Source organism: Choloepus didactylus, chromosome 10 (genome assembly GCF_015220235.1).
Source record: "Choloepus didactylus isolate mChoDid1 chromosome 10, mChoDid1.pri, whole genome shotgun sequence".
Lineage (NCBI taxonomy): Eukaryota > Metazoa > Chordata > Mammalia > Pilosa > Megalonychidae > Choloepus > Choloepus didactylus.
The window spans coordinates 85421123-85435083 of NC_051316.1; the positions used below are offsets into that span (position 1 = coordinate 85421123).

At 42.7% G+C, this 13961-nt stretch overlaps 1 protein-coding gene across 1 annotated transcript; it reads left to right on the forward strand.

The window, feature by feature from the left end:
• The first annotated feature begins 4103 nt into the window (after positions 1-4103).
• Positions 4104-5840, forward strand: CCIN (calicin). The gene has a single exon (XM_037798388.1). The coding sequence runs from the start codon at positions 4104-4106 to the stop codon at positions 5838-5840; it is 1737 nt and encodes a 578-aa protein (XP_037654316.1).
• The last annotated feature ends 8121 nt before the right edge of the window (positions 5841-13961 follow it).

A 13961-nucleotide genomic window follows, 5' to 3' on the forward strand; every position in this document is an offset into this window, starting at 1 on the left:
GGAGGGCAGTGAGTTTACCTGCAGAGTTGGCTTGGAGAGAGAGGCCACATCTGAGCAACAAAAAAGGTTCTCTGGGGATGACTCTTAGGCACAATTATAAGTAGGCTTAGCCTCTCCTTTGCAGTAACAAGCTTCACAGGGGCAAGCCCCAAGATCAAGGTCTTGGCCTACTAAGCTGGTAGTCCCCAATGATTGTGAGAATATCAGGAATTCCCCAGGTGGGAAAGTTTAATATTTCCACATTCTTCCTCAGTCGCTCAAGGGGGCTTTGCAAATATTGTTTAATTCTCTGCCCAAATTACTCTGGGATCTATCAGGGCTTCACACTACCCTGTACAAACCAACCAGATCTCACCCCACTATTCAAGGTAACATGTAATTATGGTGTTTGCCTAAACTGACCATATAAGTTAAATTCTATAGTGTGCTACAAAAAATATAGATTTTTGCACCAAATAAACATCTCTTCCTTTGGTCTCACATAGACATAGAAGTTTTAAAACATGGTCAATATCTTCCTTTACCCTTTAGTCTGATGTCATGCATGATTCTTAACTGGTGACTGATACAATACATGACTCTGAATTCTTGTCTGGAGTAACTCAAGCCCTCAAATATCTCCAGCCCCTCTCCTTGGACTGTGCAGCCATGTTTTGAATCATATGACCCACCCCCAAAGGGCTCTACGGACAGAGTGGGTCCTTGACCCAATCCCTAGGCTGGCCATGGATATCAGAAATTGGAGCGAGGAAATTGGGAGAGAATTTACCAGTTTGCAGTAGATTTGAAAAAATCAGGATGCCATGAATTCAAATTAGGGCATGGCAAACCAAAGCTATATGCAAATCAAACGTAAGTGGATAATATATAGAAGTGGGAAACCCAGTCATTAGAGGTACAAAAGAGGTGAAGGTACTAAAAGGGAGATGGTTCCTGAGCTTCCCAGTTTCAGGCCAAATCTGTGTACCTTTAAAATAAGCTCCTCGTTTTCTTCAGGGCTTCCCAACAAATTGATATATCAACTGATGGTCTCTGAAGGTCAGAATATTAGGGTCCCCCTCTCGTAGGCATCTGTCGGAACAGAGAATTGTTCTCTGATTTTCTCTCATGGCCAACTCGCAGCTCCCCTAGAGATGGTCAGCTCTGCTGGGGATGCTGAGTTGGGCCAGCAGGAAGCTGAGGATGGGTGGGGTGAAGAGACTTGGCTTGAGGGCCTTGGGTTCAGGTCCTTTCCCAGCCATACATGGGCAACTGGCTACAAGCAGCAGGGACTCCATGATCAATCAATGAGCTGCTTGGTGGTTCCTAGAGACATCTGCCACCCCCCTACACACACATACAGAACCAGGTGGCGGAAGCCGGCATGCTGCCAGCTGCTTGAGGCTGGCGTCTCTTTCCTCAGTTGACTAGAGTAAGAAAACAGCTGGGACAGGGGAGCTTTCTAGGGCTGGAGAAGAGCCAGATGGTGAAGTTGGCCAAGTAGGTAGGCAACTAATCTCATTTTTTTAATGTATTTCTTGAAGACAGCAATGCCCACAAGTCCAATAGGAGCAGAAGAAAAACGAGGTTGCCAGGTCTCTTTTGTAGCTCAGCAATTCTGAGTAAGCTCCTTCCCTGCTCTGGGCCTCAGCTTGTCCAGCTGTACAAGGTCCATCGGATCCTCTCTGGTCTTCCTGACACCACCTTGGCCCAACTTTCTTACTGGTAAATGTGTCTGATGAGAGCTCCTTCCTACCTGATGCTCTCAGACCTGAAAAAAGTCAAAGAGGCATGGTCCCCTCCACCCAACTAACCCCAAGACTGAAGGTTGTGGAGGCAGAGGAGCTTGTGAAGCAGCAGGGACTGCTGCCCAGCCCCTACTCCTGGCAGAAATGCCCCAGGAGATGAGGTCAGCTTGCCTCTCCTAAGGGCCTGGACGACAATGGCAGTGAGAAGGTGTCTGTGGCATCAGTACCAAGAGGACTACTTCTTTGTCAAGTCATTGCTACTTCCCACAGGATCAGGCTGGAGGAGCATCTAGAGCTCAGCTACTCTCATAGGGAGAGAATGGACAGGGTGTGAATTACTTAAGCCACACAGCTAGTCCGTGGTGGAACAGGGGCTGAAATCTCAGCCTTCTTCCAATGTGTGATCCACACCATCTGGCCAATGCCACCACGGCCTGGATGTTCTGAGCCCCTTCCTGGGAGCCCCCAAGGTCTTGCCCAGGTGAGGCCACTGGGCTCTTCTCCTCCTCAGGACATTGCCACTCTGTGGAGGGCCCCGGTCAGTCGTTATCCCTCCCTTGGCACCGTCCGCGACCCCACAGACGCGCCCCGGGGAACTCCGGGGGCCCCACGCCGGCCAGGAGGCTGGGGAGAGCACGCATGAGTCGGCGTGAGTCAGAGGTGGCCGAGTATGTGAACACGCCACTCACCCGGGCCGGGGTGGGGAGAGGGAGTGGGGTCAAAACCCTCCTGAGCTGATGCCCCGGGTCCGAGACGGCTCCTCTCTAGACAGCGAGGAGAAAATCGCTGCTCAATAGCCTTCTCGCCGTGTGAACCTAGGCGGGCGCGCGGCCTCCTCTGAGGCTCTGTAAAGTGGGGAGATGGGATTTGTGGTGATACTTGGAGACCTCCTACTTTTGCACGTCTGTCAGACTGTGAGATCCCGATGCTGACAGATGAACTGCAGGATCTCAGCGGACGGAACTGCCGCAGCTGCACGGCGGAGCCCGCGGCGGCGTGGAAGCAAACCCGGAAAGAGCAAACATCGCAGCTCTTTTTCATCTAGAAAAGAGGTTGGGGCCGTACCAAGGGACGGGTGGGGGCGCTCTTTGGGCCGAGAGCCCGTCCGGTCCTCCGGCTCCCTCCAAGGCAGGAGGTGGCCCATCAGCCCCACCCTGTGGCCGGAGAAGACTCAGGGAGCCCTCCCAGAACGGTCGAGCGGTTCTCACCAGCTTGCCAACAGCAAAACGAGAATGACAAGTATTCATAAACGGAGAAACCAAGAATGCCAGCACTGGGAGAACACATGTCGTATTAAAATAAAGGCAGCTAGCATTTATTAAACGTTTCCTGCATGTGAAACACGATGCTTACTACTCTGTAGTCATTTTCTCATTTAAACTCTCATTAACCTTTGAAGCAGGTACTATTATTCCCATCTCACAGATGAGGAATTGTCGGAGCGATTTGTCCAATTCCACACTTGTTCAAAGCATACCCACCCCAGCCCCCTACGTTTTACAACTAGAGACATGGAAATGCAGAGAAAATGTCCTGGTTTGCGGTGTGCAGGATGGCAATAATCAGGGCTTTAGAGGCCCCCCCACACCCCTATCCTGCTGCATGTAGCTAACTCGGCCTGTCTGCTCTGGTGAGTGGCCTCCATCTTTCCTTCTATTTTAAAGAAGGAGAAATTGTGCCCATGGTCACGAAGTCAGAAGCCAAAATACAGAGCTTTTCTTCTCTGATGTCCAGAAAGCTTGGCAGAGAAAGGTACCTCAAGGTCTGAGAATCAGAGGCTGGGAAAAACTGAGTAGTTAAGAGCTTCCTAAAGGGTGGAAAGGGTACTAAGTTACAGAAGACTTGGGTTCAAGCCCCTGCTCTGCTTCCAACTGGCTGTGTGATCTTGGCTAAGTCCCTTCTCTTCTCTGGGCCTAGTTAACCTCTTGTAAAATAGGATTCTTCTGGATGATCTGGAAACCTCATCCCTCCCCTTAAACCTACCCATAACCCATCCCCACACACAATCACACACACACCACTCAAACTGACTCTGACTTTCCAGAAGAACTCTTGAACTCAGGTTTGAAAATCTGAGGTATAGTTGCAGATCATCCCTGAGTTTTCTCCTGGTCTCTGGGCCTTGAGCTTTAGGTCCTGGACAGAAATCTAGCCATGCCTTGAGAGGGGAGAAAGGCCCTCTGCCTCTGAGAAAGGCCTCCATGGGCCTGCATTGTGATGACCTTATCCACTCTATGACATCATCCTCTCTCCCACCCCAACTCCTCCCTGGTCAACTGCTCTGCAAATCACCATCAATCTGAATTCCAAAGGCCTGAGAAAGTCTGTTCTCCAGTACCTGCTGCTGAGCTTCTGCCTCAGCCAGCAAGAAGCACCATGAAATTGGAATTCACCGAGAAAAACTACAACAGCTTTGTGCTGCAGAACCTGAACAAACAGAGGAAACGCAAGGAGTACTGGGACATGGCCCTGACCGTGGACCACCATGTCTTCTTTGCACATCGCAATGTGCTGGCGGCTGTCTCTCCACTGGTGAAGAGCCTCATCTCCAGCAATGACATGAAGACCACTGATGAACTCTTTATCACCATTGACCCTAACTACCTGAGTCCTGCCACAGTGGACCAGCTCCTGGATTACTTCTACAGTGGCAAGGTGGTGATCTCGGAGCAGAATGTGGAAGAGCTGCTTCGTGGGGCCCAGTATTTCAACACACCACGCCTTCGCATCCATTGCAATGACTTCCTGATTAAGTCCATTCGTCGTGCCAACTGCTTGCGCTATCTCTTCTTGGCTGAGCTGTTTGAGCTCAAAGAGGTATCAGACTTGGCCTATTCTGGCATCCGTGACAACTTTCACTACTGGGCCAGTCCTGAGGGCTCCATGCACTTCATGCGCTGCCCACCTGTCATCTTTGGCCGCCTGCTCCGTGATGAAAACCTGCACGTGCTCAATGAGGACCAGGCTCTCAGTGCACTCATCGATTGGGTGAATTTCAGGAAGGATGAGCGGGAGAAGTATTTCAAGAAGTTCTTTAATTACATCAATCTCAATGCTGTCTCCAACAAGACACTCATGTTTGCCAGCAATAAGTTGATGGGCATGGAGAACAGCTCAGCCCATGCAACCCTGATTGAGAGTGTCCTAATGGACCGCAAGCAGGAGCGGCCATGCAGCCTCCTGAGTTACCAGCGGAAAGGAGCCCTGCTTGATTCAGTGGTCATCCTGGGTGGCCAGAAGGCCCATGGCAAGTTCAATGATGGAGTGTTTGCCTATATCATCCAGGAGAACCTGTGGTTGAAGCTTTCGGAGATACCCTATCGGGCAGCAGCACTTAGTGCCACCTCTGCTGGTCGCTACATCTACATTTCTGGTGGTACCACGGAGCAGATTTCAGGACTAAAGACAGCCTGGCGGTATGACATGGATGAAAACTCCTGGACCAAGCTGCCTGACCTGCCCATTGGGCTTGTCTTCCACACCATGGTGACCTGTGGGGGGACAGTGTACTCAGTAGGTGGGAGCATTGCCCCAAGGCGGTATGTCTCCAACATCTACCGCTATGATGAGCGCAAGGAGGCCTGGTGCCTGGCAGGGAAGATGAGCATCCCTATGGATGGCACAGCCGTGATCACCAAGGGTGACCGGAACCTGTACATTGTCACTGGGCGGTGTTTGGTAAAGGGCTATATCTCTCGGGTTGGGGTAGTGGACTGCTTTGACACCATCACTGGGGATGTGGTCCAGTGCATCACTTTCCCCATCGAATTCAACCACCGGCCCCTGCTTTCTTTCCATCAAGACAACATCCTCTGTGTGCACAGCCACCGGCAGAGTGTGGAAATTAACCTGCAGAAGATAAAGGCCAACAAGACAACCACCACAGTACCTCTCTTACCCAACAACTGCCCCTTGGATGTGTCCCATGCTATATGCTCCATTGGGGACAGCAAAGTGTTTGTATGTGGGGGTGTCACTGCAGCCAGTGATGTCCAGTCAAAGGACTACACCATCAACCCAAATGCCTACTTGCTGGACCAAAAGACAGGAGAGTGGAAGACCGTGGCCCCCCCCACCAGAGGCACTGGATTGCCCTGCCTGCTGTCTAGCTAAGCTACCTTGCAAGATTCTTCAAAGGATTTAAACAGCTTTTTAAGTGGGAGAATAAGTAAATGCATTATTATTCACAATTTAATGAGGAAGAGAGGAAGATGGCCTGTTCATTCCTTTTTAGTGTTTCAGTCTATACTTGGCCCTGAAGGGCACATTGGAGTTCCTAGGCTAGAGTTGTTTTCCCAGAGTGTGAAAATCCAGGGCTACTCTGTCGCTAGAGGTACCCAAACAGAGGCTGGAATGGAGTTCTTTGTGGGCAGGATTGAGACATCTCTCGAGCACTGGCCAAAGTGATGTGTGGAAAGTCCCTATTCTGTACCCCTCTCAGGTCTCCCTAGGCATCTGCTAAACTAGCTGGTAAAATGTTTATTTAAGAGCTGTGAAGCCATGGGTTCCTCCAAAACCAACTTCCCTCTCTTCCCAGGAAGGTAGGGGAGGGCAGATTCCAGGTCTAGGAGAGAAGCCTTGTGGGCTGGGGAGGGAGAAGGAGGGAAAGGCTCAGGGAAGGGGGAAGAGGGAATGGCGATGCAAGAATACTTTGCTGCTGTATTTCACCATGCAGCTATGGTATATTTGTATCTCATTTGTCAGGGAATTGGGGGTTTACTTAAAATTTCCAATATGCAGGTTCATTGAGAACCATCTCCAGAAATATGAGGTCTGAGAAACTCTGAATGGAAGGGAATTCAGAAACAGGAGGAAAAAAAAAAAAAAAGCTTCTATTGGAGAGAAGCTCAGGAATGAGGTGGGATGACAGGAAGACAGAGACAGGATGGTGTAATCATAGGGGCATGCTCTGGGGCCAGATGCCCTGGTTTGGATCCCAGTTCCATCACTTACTGGATGATCTTAGCAAGTTATTTAACATCTCTGTGCCTTAGTTTCCTTATCTGGAAGAGTGCCTATCTCATAGAGTAGTTGTGAAGTTGAAATGAGTTAACACATGCAAAATACCTAGGACAGTCCCTGGCATATATATTAAAGTGCTATAGAAGTACTTTTTAAATGGGGAAAAAAGAGGGGTGAGGCAAGGGTCCTGGTTCTTGACCCTTAAGAGTAAGTCCCCATAAAATGTTTTTGAAACTCCCTACCTAAAAACCTTGGTGAACTTTTCTAAATTCTAACTACCTTTGTTTCCCTTTCATTTTTTTGTATATTTATATATAATCCTCACCAACTCAAAAGAAATTAACCAGACCCTTGAAAACCATATAGAATCCTCATTCATCCAGGACTTTACTTACTCATCTGCTCATTCATTAATTCACACACACACACCATTTCCTGAGGCCTCTCTGTGCCAGATGGTAGGATCACAGTCATGAAACAAACAATCCACGTCACAGGGAGGGAGAATCTATACCAGTGCCATCCAATAGAAATACTCTGCGAGCCACATATGTAAATTTTTCTAGTAAACACATCAAAAAAGAAACAGGTGAAATTAATGTTAACATATCTTCTTTAACCAAATATATCTCCAATTTTATCATTTCAACATGCAATCAATATAAAATATTATTAATGAGATATTTAACCTTTTTTCATACTAAGTCTTTGGAATCTGGTGTGTCTTACACTTAGCACAGTGCAGTTTGGACTAGCCATAAAAGGCTACTGGCTACTGGACTGGACAACTCAGGATACTTTAGCCCTTTCCCACTCAATCCTGCTTAACCCATTCAGCATCCTCCTCCTGACTTCTCTGTTGGGGTGTCCTCTCTCTTCAAAGCCCACCCTCCTACCCAAGTCTTTTCTCCTGCCAGGTCCTTTGACTTCACAGCTGACTCTCTCTATTCTGGAACCTCTCCAACCTTTCTTACTTCTGACACCATTTACAGCCCTGGGCAGCCCCCATCTCTGCTTGCCTCACTGCCAGGCTCCAGCTGGAGGCACAGGGCCTTACATATCCATGCAACCAAACTCATCTGCCCCCACTCCCACCCCACCAGGCAGATAACCAGTGAGTCACCTTTGCTGATTTCCTATGTCGTTCCCCATAGCTGATTCTCCAAATCCCTCTATTGCCCCCACTCTTCCCTTCCCCTCTTAGCCAATCACCTCCCATTCTGCCTCAAGGTCCCCAGAGAAATAGAAGTCAAATGACTGGAGCTCCACAAACAACCTCTTGTCCACTAAAAATCTCTCCAGAGCTTATTTTCCCTTCTACTTCTTTTCTTTACATCAGAGGAAAAGGTGACTTTCCCTGGTCCAAAGCCAATCCCTCCACCTGTCTCTGGATTCTTAACACCTCACAACTTCTTGGGCTCTTCAATTTCCTCTTTCTGTCCCATCCTGAGAGAGAGAGAGTGAGAGAGAGAGCAAATTTTACCCATTCCAAATCTTCCTAGGATGCACTGCCCCAAGATATACACAGGGTATAAACTTGTATTAGTGAAGTCTCCTTTAATGAAGATATCAATATCCAAAGAAGAGTCCCCTGTCCTTTTCTGTCCTAACATATACAGTGGTGCCTAAGGTGTGAAGTATAGTGTTAAAAACTGTGGTATTCTGGTCCAAGTTGGGTTGTTTCAGAAATATTGTAAAGTAGCACAATGGAATGACATGTTTTCCACAGCTTTGAGAAATAATTCACATACCATACAATTCATACATTTTAAGTATACCATTTATGGTTTTTAGTATATTCACAGAGTTGTACAATTATCATCACAATCAATTTTACATTTTAATTAACACCAAAAGAAACCCTACACCTCTTAGCCATCACCGTCCAAACCCCAGCCTTGCCCAAACCCCCATACCTGTCCAGCCCTGGCATCCACTAATGTACTTTCTCTCTCTATGGATTTGTCAGTTCTGACATTTTCATAGAAATGGAATCATACAATATGTGGCCTTTTATGTCTGGCTTCTTTAACTTAGCACAATGTTTTCAAGGTTCATCCATGTTGTAGTACATATCATATGTCATTCCTTTTTATGACTGAATAACATTCCGTTATATAAATATGCCATATTCTATTTATCAGTTGCTGAACACTTGGGTTAATTCCACTTTTTGAATATTGTGAATAATGCTCTATGAACTTTTGTGTATGTTTTTGTATGGACATTTATGTAGAAGTTTTGGGTATATACCTAGGAATGGCAATGTTGGATCATATGGTAAGTCTATGTTTTACCATTTGAGGAACTCCCGAACTGTTTTCCAAAGCAGCTGCATCATTCTACAATGCCATCAGCAATGTTCGAGGGTCCCAAATTCTCCAATATCCTCACCAACACTTGTTCATTCTTTCTTTCTCTATCTTCCCTTCCTTCCTTCCTACCTTCCTTCCTTCCTTCCTTCCTTCCTTCCTTCCTTCCTTCCTCTCTCCCTCCCTCCCTCCCTCTTTCATCTTAGTGGATGTGAAGTGACATCTCATTGTGGTCTTGATTTACTTTTCCCTGGTGGCTAAGGGTGTTGAGCATCTTTTCATAGACTTATTTGATGACAATTTGCCTCCTCCATGCTCAACTGTTATCAGAGAAAGCATTACTCTTGAGGAAAAGTTCTGGGAGGACAAAGCAAGCATGGCTCAGAAACACTGAAGTTCAGAATGCATTATTTCATTCCGGGCCTACAAGGCAAGTTTCCATGCCTCCCATTTCTATCTATCTTATAATTAGAACATTCAAGATATTTTTAAGTATGCTGGAAAATATCTGAAACCAACATATCCTGTCTGCATTTTATTTCCCCTTTTTCAGTAATGAGAAAGCACTCCCATTCTCCCATGTTTACAATCTTTGTCTCCATATTTTGCATCATTTAAAGGATGAGATGAAAAATTCTGCATTTACTTCCAAAAGACCAGTGTTACATATATGATGAAAAGAAAACATATTAGATGTAAGTCAGAATGCTTATTTAGTCATGAGAAAGATCTCAAGCCTTTTTTATTGTGAATATACACATAGAAAAGTGCATCATACATAACTGTACAGCCTAAAGAATTATTATAAATACCCATGTTAACTACCATTCAGTGCGAGAAATAGAACACTGCCATCGCCTCAGAAGTCTCCTACGTGGCCCTTGCCCTACTTGTAATCTCTTCTCTCCCCTCTGATTTTCTAACAATGTGTCCCTTGCTTTTCTACATAGTTTTACTGTTTAAGTAGGCATCGCTAATATAGTTAGTTTGGCCTGTTTTCAAACTTCTTGTAAGAGAATCATACAGTTTGGATTCTTTCACATCAGGCTCCTTTTACTCAAAATTATGATTTTACAGTTTATCCATGTTGTTGCATATAGCCATAGTTGTTTCCTCTTCACTTCTGTATAATATTCTATTATGTGAATACATCATTTTATTTATCCAGTCTCCTGTTAATGGACATCTGGGTTGTTTCCAGTTTGGGCAATTACCAAAAAATGCTGTATGAATATTCTTGTAAATGTATCCTGATGCACCTGAACTTAAGATTATTCAGGGTATACACCTAGGAATGGAACCACTGTCTTCAATGCTAGACAATGCCAAACTATTTTGCAAAGTGTGACAATTTATACTGCTATCAGCAGTACGAGAATTCCTGCTCCTCTACATGTTTGCCAATACTTGGTATTGTCAGACTTTTAAATTATAGCCAAACTGATATGAAGTAGTATCTTAATATGGTTTTAATTTGCATTCTCTGATAGGTAATTAGATTGTGCACCTTTTCATGTTTATTGACCATTTGAATTTTTCTCTTTTGTGAAGACTGTTTCTTATTTCTATTTGGCTGATTATCTTTTTCTTATTGATTTGCAGGAATTCTTAATATATTCTGGATATGAACACTTTATCAGTTACACATATGGTAAACATCTTCTCCCACTTTGTGGTTTGCCTCTTCACTCTTTATGGTGTATTTTAATTTTCATTAGTTTGATTTAACTTTTCCTTTTTGGTTTTTGTGCTTTGATACTTGAAGAAATCATCCTGAGGTAATGAAGGTATTCTTTTATATTATCTTCTAAAATCATTACTGTTTTGCCTTTCATATTTAGTTCTATAATTTGCATGGAATTGGATTTTGTATATACTATGAAGAAGAATCAAATTTCAATGTTTCCCATATTCAATTGTGCTAGTGTCCATTTCCCCCCTTCTCTGAGTGCCACCTTGATTGTCAATCATGTGTCCATACATGGGTGGATCTTTCTGAGTTCTCTTATTCCATTGGTCCATTCTTCTGACCTTATGCTAATACCACCATTTTCATTACTTTAGCTTTATTATTTCCTATACAGTTTAGAATCCCAAAAATCTTGTTGGGATTTTGGTTGTGATTGCACTGAATTTACAGATCAATTTAGGGAAAAACTGACCTGTTTACAATATCAATTCTTACCAATTCATGGATAGGGTATTATTTCTCCATTTTGGGAGGGCGTCTTTATAATTTCTCTCAAAGTTTTATGGTTTACTCTGTAGAGGTCTTGCACAACTTTTATTAGATTTATTTCTGGGCACTTAACATTTTTTAAATGCTATGTATATATTACACAGAAGCTCTTTAAAATCCATTTTCTGTTGTGTGTGTGCTCCCCCACTGGTCTATGGAAATACAATTTGATTTGTGGATATTGATTTTGTATTTAGCAAACTGTAGGAGATATTTATAGATTCTGGATATGAGTCCTTTATCAGTTACACTTGTGGTAAATATCTTCCTCCACTCAATATAAATCATAGAGATAAATGTAAAATGTAAAACTACAAAGCTTTTAGAAGAAAACATAGGAGAAAAATCATTGTAACCTGGGGTAAAGCAAAGATTTCATAGACAAGACACCAAAAGCATGATCTACTAAAAACTGATAAATTGAACTTCATCAAAATTAAAAACTTTTGTTCTTGGAAAGACACTATCAAGTGGATGAACAGGCCAGCCACATATTGGGGAAAATATTTGCAAATCATCTACCCAACAAAGGACTCGTATCCAGAATACATAAAGAACTCTAATAATTTATTTATAGATATTTCTGTATTTTCCACATAATAATTAAACCATGTATGAAAATGACTTATTTCCTTAAGGACATTCTCTCTATCCCAAGTTTGCTAAGAATTTTACCCTGATAAATATCGAATGTTATCAATTTTGTTGCATCTATTGAAATGATCACGAGTGTTCTCCTTCAATCTATTAATACTACAAGTTACCTTGATTAATTTGCCAATGTAAAGCTATTCTTCCATTCCTGAGATAAACTAGTCATGACATATATTTTTATATAACTACTGAACTCAGTAATTATATAATTGTTCTTATTATTTCTAGAGCTAGTTTGCTATACATTCACTCAAGTTTTTATTTTATTTTTAACACTATTCTATGGCAAAATTGACTTTCTGGTGTATAGTTTTATGATTTTTAACATATGTATACATTTATGTACCCACCATCTCAGTGGGGATACAGAACGGATCCATCACTCTCCAAAACACATTTGTGCTATCCCTTTATAGTCACACACTTCCCCCACCCCAACTCCTGGAAACCACTGATATGTTCTCCATCATTATAGTTTTGACTTTTTGAGAATGTCATATAAGTGGAATACAGAACATGTAATCTTTTGAGAACAGCTTCTTTCACACAATATGCCTTTGAAATTCATCCAAGTAGTTGTTTTTACTAATAGTTCATTCTGTGTATTGCTGAGTATTAATCCATTGTATTGATGTACCATGAATTATTGTTCATTCACCTGTTGAGGGGCATTTGAGATGTTTCCAGTTTCAGGCACTTATAAACATTTTTGCACAGGTTTGTGTAAACAGAAGTTTTCATTTGTTTAGAGTAAATACCCAGGAGTTGGTTACATAGTAAATGTATGCTTAACTTTATAAGCAAATGCCAGCCAATTTTTCAGAGTGGCCATACTGTTTTGCATTTCCACCAGCAATGAATGAGAGTTCCAGTTCCTCCACATCCTTGTCAGCACTTAAGTACTGTCAGTATTTTTTATTTTAGCCATTCTAAACAGGGTGTAGTGGTGCCTCATTGTGGTTTTAATTTGAATTTCCCTAAATGGCTAATGATGTTGAACTTCTTTCCATGTGATTTTCTGCCATCCATATATCCTCTTTGGTGAAGTTTCCATTCAAGTCTTTTGCCCATTTTAAATTTGGGATAGTGAAGTTTTAAAAGTTCCACATATATTCTGGATACAACTGCTTTATTAGATATGTGATTTAGAAATATTTTCTCCCAGTATGTAGCTTGTTTTTATCATTTTCTTAACAGTATCTTTCTCAGAGTAAAAGCTTTAATTTTGGTGAAGTTCAATTTATCATTTTTTAAAATGGATCATATACTTTTGGTGTCATGTCTAAAGACTCTTTGCCTAATCCCAGGTCTCAAAGATTTTCTCCTATGTTTTCCTACAGTGTTATATTTATATCTATGATCCACTGTAAATTAATCTCTTTTTTTTTTGCATTCAAATGTCCTATTATTCCAACATTTCTTGAAAAGATATCCTTTCTCCATTGAATTGCCTTTGCATCTTGGTCAAAAATCTATTGGCCATGTTTATGTAGGTCTATTTCTGTGTCTACTATGTTCCACTGATCTATGTGTCTATCCCTTTGCCAATATGACAGTGTCTTGATTATGATAGATTTATAGTGAGTTCTAAAATCAGGTAGATTTTGTATTTTTCAAAATTGGCTAGTTATTCTACTTCCTTTGCCTTTCCATAAACATTTTAAAAACAGCTTTTTTCTTTTAATTGGATTACATTAAATCTACAGATAGATTTGGAGGAAAAATGACATTTTAACTCTATTAAGTCTTCCAATCCATGAACATGGTATGTTTCTCCATTTATTTAGGTCTTTGGGTTTTTTTTCATCAGCATTTCACAGTTTTCAGAAAGAGATTCTGTACATGTTTTGTTAGATTTACCTAAGTGTTTCTCTTGGGGGTGGTGGTGGTGGAGTTATTGTTTAAATCCTATGAAGAATGTTATTTTTGTTTCAGTATGCAATTGATCTAATTAGCTTCAGGCCATAAGTTCCAATCTACCTTTGGTGGGCTGTGGTTACAATTTCACTTTAGTTTTCAAAAACTTGCAATGATTTTTGAATCTGTCCCTCGTGTCCCTTGTAGCCA